Below are 12,713 nucleotides of genomic sequence, written 5' to 3'. Positions count from 1 at the left end.
AAGGAGTGAGCCCAGCCAGGAGTGGCTGAAGGAAAGTTTTCACTTGGGGATAAGTGGAAAATATCCTGCAAAGGGAGGGTCCAGCAGCTGCACAAATGGTTCTTCTGGCCATGCACAGGGAGATCGAGCTGTCAGGGATGGCTCACAGTCTCACTGTCTCCATGCCCCAGCCAAAGTCCTGGCCACAGGAGAAAATTCTTCTTGCCATCACTTTAGTTCCTGCTGCTCACACCAGTGCATGGGGGAACGATGAAATCTGGCATCAGGAGCCTCTGTCACAAAGGAGAAAGAGCAGTGCAAGCCCAGAGCAGCATCAGCTCCCCCTCCCCAAGCCTGCTGGATGGGGGTTCCTGGCCTACTGGGGACAGTAGAAGCAGATGGCAGAGAGAAAAAAGGCCAGGAGAAATGCCCTTGTGGCCAAGAAGGCCAATGGTATCCTGGGCTGCATTGGGAAAAGTGTTGCCAGAAGGTCAAGGAAGGTGATCCTCTCCCTCTACTCAGCCCTGGTGAGGCCACATCTGGAGTACTGTGTCCAGTTCTGGGCTCCCCAGTACAAGAGAGACATGGCACTACTGGAGAGAGTCCAGCAGAGGGCTATGAAGATGATTAGGGGGCTGGAGCATCTCTCTTATGAGGAAAGACTGAGAGAGCTGGGCCTGTTTAGCCTGGAGAAGAGAAGGCTGAGAGGGGATCTTATCAATGTATACAAATATCTAAACGGGGGGTGTCGAGAGGATGGGGCCAGACTCTTGTCAGTGGTGCCCAGCGACAGGGCAAGAGGCAACGGGCACAAACTGAAACACAGGAAGTTCCATCTGAATATGAGGAAAAACTTTGTCATTGTGAGGGTGACAGAGCACTGGAACAGGTTTCCCAGAGAGGTTGTGGAGTCTCCTTCTCTGGAGATTTTCAAAACCCTCCTGGACACGATCCTGTGCAACATGCTCTAGGTGACCCTGCTTGAGCAAGGGGGGGTTGGACTTAGACAATCTCCAGAGGTCCCCTCCAACCTTGACCATTCCGTGATTCTGTGATTCTGTAAGAGACAGTTGGGTGGAAAAAAAGGGACCAGAAGAAGGTAAGTAGGGCAGAGTGCAGCTGTAATGGGGGCAGGGAAGAGGGGCGAGGGACCGTGTTCCATAACCCATGAAAATGTGCTTCCTCATGGTGGAACAGAAGGGGAAATGCTACAGCCAACCTGCCTGTGACATGTGTCCCATGGCTATATCCCAGGGTAAGGAATGGGAGACTAAGTAGAGAAGAAGCATGTAGGGGCCCTGCACCTACTCCAGGCAAACTCAGAAGAGGACTCCCTAGGTCCTGCACAGCCCTCACACTGGCAGGTCCCTAGGTCCTCCACTAATGAGCCCAGTATCACTAATCCTGTGATGCACATACTCAGTGTGATCATGGGGCTTGCTCAGTCTCCCTAGGTTAGAAACAAAACCCTGATGTCCTGAACCCTGATGCAGGGCTGTACTCACTGCGCTTCACTGTCTCCTTGGAGTGCTCTGTGCACTTGACGCAGGCTACATGTCCCAGCTGGGCTGGGCATGCTGCAGTGGTGCTCTGCATCACTTGCTTGCTTTGGACTCATCCTTTCATGAGGCTGTGGCAAGAGATAGTCACACCTACCCAGGGTGTCCCCATACCTTTTCTCTTGCTGCGTGCCCAGCTCTCCTGTCAGGACAGTCAGGTTCTCCAGGTTGCCCGTGCGGCGGGTGGTGTTCTCTGCCTGTAGCTCTTGCATGCAGTTTTGGATTTGGTGGAGGACTCTGAAGCGCCTGAAGTTTTGCTGCCGGAGGCAGGGCATGGTGCTTGAGGACAGGGAAGAGGTGGAGCAGAAGTATGGATATTTGCTTTGTCTCTGTGTGAGAAAGGCAAGGTCCAACCTGGTCATGAAAGGGATAGGAGGGGGACCATAGGCCTGGTATGGAGGAGATCAGAACTGGGTTGGTTCTCAGACACGTCTCTACTTCCTCATGACCTGTCATTAAATGCTAGCCTCAGACCCTGCACTGGAGATCACGCATGGACTCACAGGGCAATTGCACCAAATGGCTGCATACACCTGTGCTTATCGTGATGTCTGGGGAGACGTGATACACGTTTCACAGATAACAATGCATGCAGAGATAGGGTGCACAGAGCTACAACCCCACCAATGTGATTCCCTGTGAACAGCATCTCAGAACCCCAAATTGCAATTCCTTCTGCCAAAGAAAGGGGTGTCACTAGACAACAGTAGTGGTTGCTAGGGAATAAGTCAGCAGGCCAACGAAGGACACAGTGCTAGCCACACAGCCTGATGGGCATGGGGGACTGGAGATCTCTATAGGTCTCTGCTATCCCAGCCAGAGCAGCCCTTCCTGAAAGCAGCAAACAGAAGCCCCTGAACCCACCCAGAGCCTTGCAAGGGCCAGAGGAGCTTTGGCTCAGGGAGTGGAGCACTAACCTGAATCAGCTGTTCCTTCAGGGCTCTCGGACCTGCCTCCTTCTCCATGTGAATCCACTCTCGCTGCTGCCTCAGCTCATGCTCCTGCATGTGAATGGAAATTCAGGAAGCCCCCATTTGCCTGTAGCCTACATGTGGGGGTCTAAGTGGGACTGGAAAGGTGGCTATGGACAGCCTCTCTCTGGCACACATTTCCACCTCCTCTCCTGCCCTGCTGGCAGGCTCCAAGGATAAGGAAGTCTAATTCATTCAAGGGCTGATCCCTGTCATGGATCCCATCTACTTCATTGCTGGAAAGAGAGGCAGGAGGCTTTGCAGCAGGTACAGAAGACAGAGTGTCCTCCTAGCTCCATCACTGTTCTGCCCCAAGGAGCAGAAATTGCCTCATGCTGGCAGAGGGTGTGAGATCCTGCAGCCTAGCAGCTGCCATCCCCAGTTCAATGCCATGTCCTTGCCCACTGCTAGATTTCTCTATAGGACTGTTTTCCCAGCAGTGGCCCAGCTAAGATCACAGACAAGCACAGACAGGGAAAGAAACAGTCTCCAAAAGTCTCCCAGTCTAGAGAAACATGACATCTGCTCCCCATGGCTCTGGTGTGCTGTCCCACTAAACCTGTACTTTGTCAAAGTTGCTTCCTTGAGCTCTCACAGTGCCTTTCTCCAGCTGTGTAGCCCAGGGAGAAGGTACAGCCCCTTTTGGCTCCCTTGAGCACTGGAGCTGAAGGAGGATGAACCAGGGCTGTTCTCTGGTTCAGGATGACCGCAGCAGACATCAGTGGTCCAGAAACCACCCTGGCTGTGCAGAGTGAAACCCTCCTCCCTCCCTCTTCACTCAAATTACCTTCTCTCTCCAAAGGTGGAGGACAGAGCACCTCTGGGCCTCCCTCTCCCTCTGAAGGTCTCTGAGGTGACGCTGTATTTCCTCACTGAGGCCATGCAGGACTCGGAGTGCGTGGCTGGGGGAGAGTGGAAATGAGCTGGAGGAAATGGGCTATGTTCAGAGATGAAGAGTCAGAGTGCCTGAAAATGCCGAGGGGCTTCTCCACAAAGGATGTCCCAGAGATGCAGGAGCCTGCTTAGCCACCAGCCCACGTTGGGCAAATGTCACAGGACTCTGGCCTCCCCTCCAAGTCTGAAATGCCATGTGGTTAAAGGACTCACCCAAACACTGCTGGCGAAGGGCTCTGCCCCATGGAGTTGTCAGGAAGCAAGTCACGGAGGCGCTGGCATGCCAAGCTGATATGCCTTGCCAGGGAGCGCCCAGCCTGGCCTGGCACCGCTGGCTCCTGCAGGGAAGTTTCCTTATGTGGGGCCCACAGAAGGTGCTGCTGCTCCAGCCGCTGCAGATGCGCTTGCAGCCAGGTGCTGTTGCGGGCCCGTTCCTGGGGGAGCAGCCACCAGATCAGAGACACATCAGAGCTGCATCTACACTGCCGCAAAGCTGGCCAAGCCAGGCAACAGATAAAGCCCAGGTCTGCCCTGATTCCACATGGTTTCTCGCATAAATGCTGTTGGTCTTGCAGCCATGCTGGAGCTTCATCCACCCAGTACTGACCAGGGGAAGCTTGGTTTGGCTTCAGTGCAGGAAAGAGGTCCCTACTAGACCCACAAACAGGTCATGCACAAAGGCTCCTTGGAGGCATCTTCTCTGCCCTTGTGAGGCACCCCCAGCTTGGAGCATAGGCCTTGCTCCCATGAGGCAGGCAGCTGCTGAGCTTGGCACCTGATACACCACATGGACCCCACCATCCCTGCACAGCCCTTCTGGAGGCTGCCAGCCCAAAGCCCCCTGCCCCAAGTCGCAGCAGCCATGCCTGCTGTAAGTAGGGTGGAACAGCTGGGTGATCTTGAGGGAGCAGCACATCTGGACTGCTGTGCTCCACAGTTGGTCAGTAGCATTATTTCACTCCTCTGTGGCATGGGGGTAGCCTCAGTCCCGAGCCAGCTGAGGGAAGCAGCTAGCTCTGCTGGGGGTGAAGATTTTCTGTGGTTGTACGTGACCAGCCATGGTATGTCCTGGCAGCTGCCCCCCTGCCCAGTGGGGTCCCTATGCTAACCCAGCTCTAGGGCACTGAGTCCTTGCCCCCCCACGTGGGATTGGGGGCTGAGCAATGCCACATCTCCACATACTTGCTCTCTCTTCCCTGACCTGCTCCAGAGCTTCCTGGAGCTGCCGCAGCATGTCCATCTTCTCCTTCTGCAGCAGCACATGCAGCTCATCCAGGGCTTCCTGCCTCCACTGCAGGAGGGAGCGGGTCCGATGCTCCAGCTCGTGGAGTCTCTGCAAGAGAAGCTGGGGTCACACTACCCTTTCTGTACAACCCAAGCCTGTGGTACAGGTCCAAGAACACTCTGTCCAACCATGGTCTCCACTCAGCGTACCAGCCCTGTTGAGGATGCCTGAGTCACTCCTGGCCCTGAGCCTGGGGAGGTCAGGACAGGCAAGTGTCTGATGCTGATTACACTGCACAGCACCACCTCAGCCTGCTCAGGCGCAGGTCTGCAGTCCCTCTTCAGTCCAGTGGAGCAGCACTGCTCCAGGCCAGGAGCTGGTCACTGCTGGAGCCAGGCAGAACTCAGGGCCATTGCTAGGAACTGCCCACAGAACTAGAATAACTGAGTCTTGTGCTAACTGCAAGGCCCCAGTCCTGGCCTCCTTAGGCTTGTTATCAAGTTGTTATAAGAACTTGCTGTGTGAAGCAGAGCTTGGTACCAGGTGTCTCTTGTTATGATGTACATTTTAAGCATGGGATAACAGCAAAGCCCTTGACCATGAGTACAGGCTGAAAACAGAGACCTCATGACTATAAACAGCTCAGTGGTGGTCAAGTACTGGTCATTGAAGAGGTGCAGCCTCCAAAGGTTGAAAAAAACTGCTTTAAGAATAGCAACAGAAAGAAGCAGCAGGAAAAAAATATCTAAGCAGTAGGATATGGCACCTGCCGGTACCTGGGACAATAACACCCTCCAGCATTGCACAGTGCGTAGTGCAGGGACAGATGCCAAGTGCTGGGAAACGTTTAGAAACTCAAACACCTTGTGAAAGGACAAATTCTCAAATTTCGTGAGGGAAGAATCATCATTGTGGGGATTGCTACCCCACAACTGTGGGATTGTTGGAGCTGAGAGTCCTGCCTGCTCCCTCTGCCTGTCCCCAGGACCCTGGCTCCCCCTGCCTCTGTCTGCCTCTTCCAGGACTCTCCAAGGACCTTTTGACCGTGTCTGGCTATGGGACTTAGCCTCTGACAAAGGACTTGCTTTCTTTTGTTGCCTCTCAGGGTCCCTCCAGTGAAACCCTGAACCCACAGAAAATCTGTGAGGACACTGACCTTCTGTAACTCCAGTTTCTCTTCCTGCAAAGCTGACGTTTTCCTTAGCTCCTTCTCCAGCCCCTCCTGGCAGTCAGCACAGGCTCCCTGGCTCTGCTCCCCCAGGAGCCCTTGCTGAGACTGAATAATTCCCTTCTTTTCTGCCCCCCAAGTCTTTCTGTCTTCCAGGAGCCGACTCTGGACCTAACACCATGGACAGGAAAGATGCATTACTCGTCCCTCGCAGGGAAGCAAAGCAGAGCCAGCAGCCCTGGCCAGCACAGCCTGAGCTGGGCACTCTCACCCTCTGCAGCCCCCTGTCCCCCAGCCCACCAGCAACACCCTGGGAGCCCCACCAGGACCACATCCCACCCCAGCTGCCCACTGATTCCCCAGCCTCTAGCCTGTCCCTGCCACCCTTACCTGTGCTTGGCCAGCCCCCCCCCCCCATTCAGCCATCTCTGGATGCTCACCTCCTTCTCCAGCTCCATCAGCTCCTGCCAGCAGGCGTCATGCGTGTGCTCCAGGAGTGCTGGGCCAGTCCTACAGCAGGGACAGTGTCACCCAAAGGGCACCTGACAGGTTCCCATCTGCACCACTCCCCTGGCTCTGCAAACAGAGACCCTGTGGAGATGTCCCAGAGCCCACCCAGCACCCACAGATCCAGGACCCTTTTGTGACCTGAAAACCATCTTCTACTCCCAGGGCACTGGCAGGAGCCTGTGGGTGTGACTGAGCCCGATCCCTGGGGCTGATGCTTCAGCCTTAGCACGGGATCAGTCCCTGAAGGCCCCAGTATACCTGGCTCTGTCTCCTTTGCTCTGTATCTTCTTTGCAAAGGACCCCAGCTCTTGAACTCCCTTCCAGTTCCTCTGCAGAGACCAAGACAGTGATGCTGGCTCCCTGCCTGCACGCTAGAAGACAAGCGAATGATTATAAAAGCCATATGCTCCTTTCCCCATCCTGACAGCCCACAGCCTTTACAAGGCCATGGGCAAGGCCTGGTGCCAGGTGCTGCATTGGACCCAAGGACAGGGGCCAGGCCTGGCCTTCTGGCTGTGTCCCCTCCACTTTCTGCACACCCCTGCTAGGCTGTGGGGCTGGGCAGCAAGATCTTGGCCAGGCCCCCTCTCACAAGTTTGTGGGGCCTGATTCTGCCTGCAGCCCTGCAGGGGCAGTTGCTCTCTGGGATGCTTCAGTACTTCCCCTTCTCCAGCTCGTTCTCCTGCCTTAAAATGAGTGCAAAGCCAGGCTTCACTCACTGGGCAAAGATCCTTAGAGGCCACATAACAACTATGGGCTCAGCTTGCAGTGACAGTGTGAGACCTACCAGATCCAGATATGCCTGTCCTACCACTACAATCAGCATAGGTGGGCTAGCCACACATATCTGGGCTTTACTCCCCCACACCAGTGTTGGGTCCCCTTCTCCCACATTGCCAGAGTCACCCCCCCCCCCGCAAGAGGCTGGACCCTGGGCATCCTGGTCCTGGGGCTGCCCCACTTGGAGAGACCTCAGACCCCAAGGGTTCGAGGAGGCCAGTGGACACATGTGTGTGTCAGGAAGATGGTTGGTGACTCAGCCAACCTTTGCTCAGGGAACAACCAGACCCATGAAAATCCTGTCCCCTCTGGCTGCTCCCTCCCTCCCATTCACAACCAGGTCTCCCAGCCCCATTTCCAGCCCTTTTCTCCCCCATGGCCTGTGGGTAGTGCTGCTAACCCCAGTTTCAAGCCAAGAACCCACATTTCTCCCCAGGAACATTTTCACTTGTACAAAGGGCAGTACCTCCCCAGAAACTACCAGCCCAGGGTTCCAACAACTCCAGTAGATGCCTGCAGACTTCAGGGAGAGAGCAACTCTGCTCCCATGTCCTGCCCTCCTATAGCAAGGGGCTCCCAAATGAAGGGGCACCACAACAGAGAGCAAGGCTAGGAGCCGTCCCCTCACACCTCCCTGAGCATCCTCAGGTGTCTCACTGCTGGGTCGCTCTATCTGGGGCTGTCTCACTTGGTTGGCAGGAACAGTCACTAAAACAGGGATAAGAGATGGCTTGTTTTCATGAGCAACAAGTTCTTGCCCCAAAACACAGTGTCTCTCCCATGCTGCAGATGGATGCCATGGGCTGTAGTCTATTCAGGGATTATTCTCTGGGCTCATATGACAGACCCTGAAGCCCTCACTGTGCAACATGGGGTGGGGAGAAGGTAATGTGCACTCATCTTTGCGGGCAGATCCAACGGCTGGCCCAGGGCAGTACCTTGTGGTCTAGGCTGGCTTCCAGCCTTGCATGTTCCCACCAGGGCTTGGCCGCTTTGCCTGGGCTCCAGGTCCACCTCTCCGCACTGCTGCTCCTCCAACAGCTGCCCCCACAGGATGATGACTCTTTGTAGGTGTCCATGGAGCCCCGATCCCCTGAGGAGTCGAGGCTGCACACCCTGGGGGGTCTTGCTGCTGTATTGGTACCTGCAGAAAAAAACAGCATGTGTGTGCAGTGAGGGGATCCCAAATACCACAGATAAATCCCAGGAGTGACTGGGAAACCTAGGGATGTCCTCATGTCAGCAAGGCCTGAGAGCCTGCATACAGCTCACTGCACCCTCAAGGACACCCAGCCTGGGGAGAGGGTCTGTGGCCCAGCCAGGCCCTTTCCACCCTTTTCCCTCCTGTGCCCACAGGCCCTGCTCCCAGAGGTGGCCCCCAGCTCCCCCTGTCCACCTCCAGCACTGCCCCAAATGTCCCTGACCTCCTAGGGCCAGCCCCAGACTTACAATGTGCCCAGGACTGAGCTCTCCTCAGCCTGTCACCAGCTCCTTCCATGTCCACATCAGCCACAGCAAGGACAACGTCCCTTCCAGACCGTCTCCGGAGAGCTGGTGTCTCCTGCTGTCTTGACCTCACAGGCCTGCTCACGCGATGCCATCTGGTCCCAGCATCACCATCCCCTGGCAAACTGCTGTCTGCAGAGACTGAGGCTCGAGGCACAGGGACTCCTGCACGTCTCCTTGTCAAACACCCTCTCACATCAGCTCCATGCAGAGTCCATCCCTGCCCAACAAATTTGACTCAGGAGACCACCCTAGGCACGGGCACAGAGGTGGGACAAGCTGAGGCCTGAGTTCCTCCTTGGAGGGCAGCAGAGGGCCTGGGAGGGCAGCTGTGATGGCCCAGGGGGTTCTCTGGGGGGAACTGCCAATGTCTCATCCTGGACAGGCTCAGAGCTCTTCATCTAGGCCAGGGCTCCCTGTCCCAGGACCAGGTGGTGTCTGGAGCTCTCTGGGGATACCCAGCGCTCAGCTTGTCACCACTCAGTGCACTGTCCAACAGGCCTTCACCAAAGCATGGAGCCCAGTGGGAAGAGTCCTTCTGGCCCACACTCACCTGCTCAGAGGGGGCTGGCATGGGAGCCCACCACCCTGGGAAGCTGGCCGGCTCCATCCCTGCAGTCACAGCATTGCTCTGGCTCAGTCTGGATATCCTCCCTCCCAGAGACTCCAGGCTCTGTCTCCTCATCAGAGATGGAGATGTGCTCTGCAACGGACAGCCCAGCTCCACCTCCAACTGCCATGGGACTTCCTGTCTTCTCCCTGTGGAGAGCAAGGACTCATCCTGCCCAGAGTCATGGTCCTCAGCAGGGCAAGAGATGCCATTGCCTCCTGCTGGGACATCCCTGGCATGCCTGATGCCCGCTGAGAAAGGCTCGTCTTCTTCATCCTCAGAGAACACCAGAGGCTCAACCATACCCTCCTGAAACCTGGCAGCAAAGTCCTCCGTGCACACAGAGCTGGAGCTGCTCTGACTGGCTTCAGTCTGGAGGTATTCAGCCTTGGCTGCAGGTTGTTCTTCCAGTTCTGCACAGGAGAGTAGAGAGCCATGAGTCTCCTTTACACCCTGATGAGGAAATGGCCCAGGGATGGGAAGGAGCACTCCCATCCAGCCGGTTATGAACCAGCTTGGAGGTGCTGGCAATATCTGCCCTCACAGGGAAACTGTCCACCTGAGCTCAGGTCTTGGCTGCCTGACTCACACCAGCACACCTGAATGAGTGTTGAACATTTGATGTGTATCTGAGACAAGGCACTATGGGGATCTAAGGCAGCCCAGGCGATGAGCCAGGCTGTGAACCTGAACAGGAGCAGATTCTGCTTCCAAAATGTGAATCTTTCTTTGGCCAAGGTACTTTTTCACCCTGGTGGATCTTGACACAATTCCAGGCTTCTTCACAGCAGTGCAGCTCAGTGGTAGGCACATTGCAAAGGCTTGACCATGCAGCAGGGCATACAGATGGGAAGCTGCAAGCTCTACTACAGCTTAAGATGGCATTTCCATAAAGCGAGGTCTCAGACAACAGCTCTGAGAAGTGAAAAATATCCTAATACAGAGGGCATCTGCTCAGAAAGGACCTGCCTTAGCTGAAATGGTATCCATTGATGGTTCCACGCTGAAACCATGCTGGGAAAAGCAACTGCCTGAAATGAGAAGCCCTTATCCCAAACTGCCCCTTGCAACTTCACAAAAGCCACATTACTCCCTCTTTCAACAATGTTTGTACTGCAGCCACAGGTTCCCACGATACAATTCTGCGCTGTAGCATCTGCATCATATTTTGGTCTCTGTGATGCTCTATTGTTTTGTTTAAACAGTGGCAGCTGCAAAATTCTCCGACTGTGCATCCAACCATCTCCTACTTCCCAGCGAGACATCTATCTACAGAAGGATTTGAACTGCATCCTGCAGAGGGTCTAGCAGACTGCAGAAGCAGAACCAGCTCTGAGAAATCAACCCATGGTGCCTGCGGAGAGCTCTGTACTGTCTGTAACTCTCCATATTCTGGTCCCTTACAGGGATGTTCCAGGCTGCTCCTGTGATGCTTGAAACCTGGCCCGAAGCAGACCAGCAGCATGTCCCTAGAGAAATGCTCCAGGACACACTGCAGCAGGATGCAGAGAGTGCTGGGCTGGCCCAGTCTCAGCTCTGTCCCCTGCCAGCAGCTGCTCTGGCCACCTCTTCCTACATCACAACAGGAGGGCTGCGACAAGAGGCACTGCCAGAACAAGTCACACTTACCAGCCAGCCAAGAGACATCGAGGGAGGTGTCAGAAGAGATGTCATGGTCTCTGCTGCTGCCCATGACTTGCACACCAGGGCCCTGCCACTGCAGAGAGGAGAGAGAAAGCGTGGGGGACTGCAGGTTACTGCAGCCCTTGGTGACCAAGCAGGACTACATGCATGCCCATGTGCTTTCAGAACCAACCAGTGCACTGGCGGGATGAGACATGGCAGGAACAGCACAGTATTGGCATTTCATCATCCCCTGGGCTGTCCCTCTAGCCATCCCACATCTCAGACCCGTGCTGTGACCCCCTCAATGTGGTGCTAGTCAGCCCACCCCAGTCATCCACACCTGGCTGAGCTGGGCGTCAATGGAGTCCAGTACATGGTCACAGTGCTCCTTTGCCCAGGATCCCACAAGCCCAGGCTGCTTCTCTGTGTCCTGGTCTGCAGAGAAGAGAAAAGCAGAGTGTCTGTTCAAGACAGAATGTAACAGGTCTTTAAGCATTGGCAGTATAAAGCCTTCCTTGCAAAAGGCAGCTGGGGCAATGGGGAGGGGGCCCCAACTGGAGACCACCTCTGGGCCAAGGAAGGCTCTCTGCATTGATGCTGCTGTCTGCAAGCTTCCGGGCTTCGCTCAGGTGGGGGCTTTCTGCAGCACAAAGCATGTATCAGGTGGTCCCTCCTCACAGGGTCTGGGCCAGTGTGTGCACATATGTGTATGTGCATGATCCATATGTACGACACCTCCAGAAAGCAGGTCTGAGCAAAGGCACCGGTGGGTGCTGGCAGCCTGTATGAACTTCTTTGCCGAAAGCTGTGCAGGGAGGTCAGTCCAAAGCATTTAGTAGGAAGCCGCAGGGTGTCTGTGGTTGTTTCTTCCTTCTCAGACAGTACTGCATCTCCCGGCCCCAGCATCCCCATGAGTCCAGGATCAGAGCTGACCACAGTCCCTCTTGTCCTTCCCTCGCCCCGCAGACATGAGCTACCTCTCCAGGTCTTTCCTTGCCTTTAGACCTGCCCAGCTCAATCACTGCAGTGCAGTCAGACCCAGATGGGACAAGGAAGGGCTGCAAAATTAATAGCTGGCTGAGGGGCCTGGGAGGCTGAACCTTCCAGTGGGGACAGGACGGAGAAGGCAGCAGGCAGCAGGCAGCAGGCAGGAGCTCTGACTTCTTGCACTCTGGGCCTGCAAACTGCTCAGCTACTGAGTGGCTGGGACAACCCCATTCCCAATAGCACAGGAGCAAAGGCTGGTTGGTTAAAAGCCTATGGAACAGCCAGGCACACCCATGCCATGGGTTTCCACAGGCTGAGCATCACCTGGCACGGCTGAGCTCCAGACCAGCACGACACTTACTGCATTTCATGAGTCGCTCGCTCTGGCCATCGCAGACAGCCTCTTCCAGCTCCCCGTCTGCCATGCTGCCTAGCCTGCAACAGAAAGTGTGGCAGCAAGGCTCGCACCCGCTCCGCAGCTCCGGGGGCATCAGCTCCTCCCTGGGGCCATTATGGCCAAGAGGAGCAGGATGCCCCAAACACAGAGCTGCCGCACAGGCTCGTGCACGTCACCACCAGCAAGCAGTGAATGGTGGCGTGCAGCGTGCACAGGGCTGTGGAAACCCAGGGCGCAGCAGTGCAGACAGCTGGGCAGCTCAGCCCAGTACCCCCAGCTGAGTTCAGAACTCGCCATCACCCCTGCACTAGCGGCTGGAAAACAGTCCCTCAGCCATCCAGACCTGGCCTGCCTGGCAGGGCAGGGGAGCTGTGCAGTCTGCTTTTCACAGCAAAGCAGTCTGTAATGCAGCTTGCAGGTCTCCACTCCCTGGGGCCCCCAGCGCAGACACAGCGCCCAGCCGTGCAGGCTGTTAACATGACCAGGTCCTGCTCTTCTCAG

The 12,713-nt window shown here is 55.8% G+C and overlaps 1 protein-coding gene across 4 annotated transcripts; it reads right to left on the bottom strand.

Annotated features, from left to right (window-relative positions):
* Window positions 1-187: 187 nt before the first annotated feature.
* Window positions 188-12,288, bottom strand: LOC112971302. 4 transcript variants are annotated; one of them, XM_026076586.1, is made up of 15 exons: window positions 12,177-12,288; window positions 11,169-11,263; window positions 10,832-10,919; window positions 9,146-9,615; window positions 8,536-8,812; window positions 8,025-8,230; window positions 6,565-6,677; window positions 6,237-6,306; window positions 5,785-5,967; window positions 4,605-4,736; window positions 3,617-3,837; window positions 3,297-3,432; window positions 2,456-2,539; window positions 1,653-1,867; window positions 188-272 (listed from the first exon to the last, which is right to left on the bottom strand). In XM_026076586.1, exons 1-15 carry the CDS (start codon window positions 12,238-12,240, stop codon window positions 263-265), a joined length of 2,364 nt encoding a protein of 787 aa, XP_025932371.1. In that variant the 5' UTR covers window positions 12,241-12,288; the 3' UTR covers window positions 188-262. The 4 variants fall into 4 exon arrangements, with proteins under 4 accessions (XP_025932371.1, XP_025932372.1, XP_025932368.1 ...); XM_026076587.1 differs by having other exon boundaries at window positions 1,653-1,817; XM_026076583.1 differs by having other exon boundaries at window positions 207-272; window positions 1,485-1,867.
* Window positions 12,289-12,713: the final 425 nt, after the last annotated feature.

Source organism: Apteryx rowi, unplaced genomic scaffold (genome assembly GCF_003343035.1).
Source record: "Apteryx rowi isolate R43461 unplaced genomic scaffold, aptRow1 scaffold_434, whole genome shotgun sequence".
In the NCBI taxonomy this organism is placed as follows: Eukaryota; Metazoa; Chordata; class Aves; order Apterygiformes; family Apterygidae; genus Apteryx; species Apteryx rowi.
This window is presented reverse-complemented; position numbering and strand designations above follow the sequence as displayed.

Bases quoted from the DNA above. Each gene is read 5' to 3' on its own strand.
- LOC112971302 (XM_026076583.1), bottom strand. From the start codon at position 12,240: ATGGCAGACGGGGAGCTGGAAGAGGCTGTCTGCGATGGCCAGAGCGAG. The intron at 11,264-12,176 runs GTAAGTGTCGTG...TCTTCTCTGCAG, and splicing joins CGAGCGACTCATGAAATGCA to ACCAGGACACAGAGAAGCAG. The intron at 2,540-3,296 runs GTAATTTGAGTG...ATTCACATGCAG, and splicing joins TCCACCTTTGGAGAGAGAAG to GAGCATGAGCTGAGGCAGCA.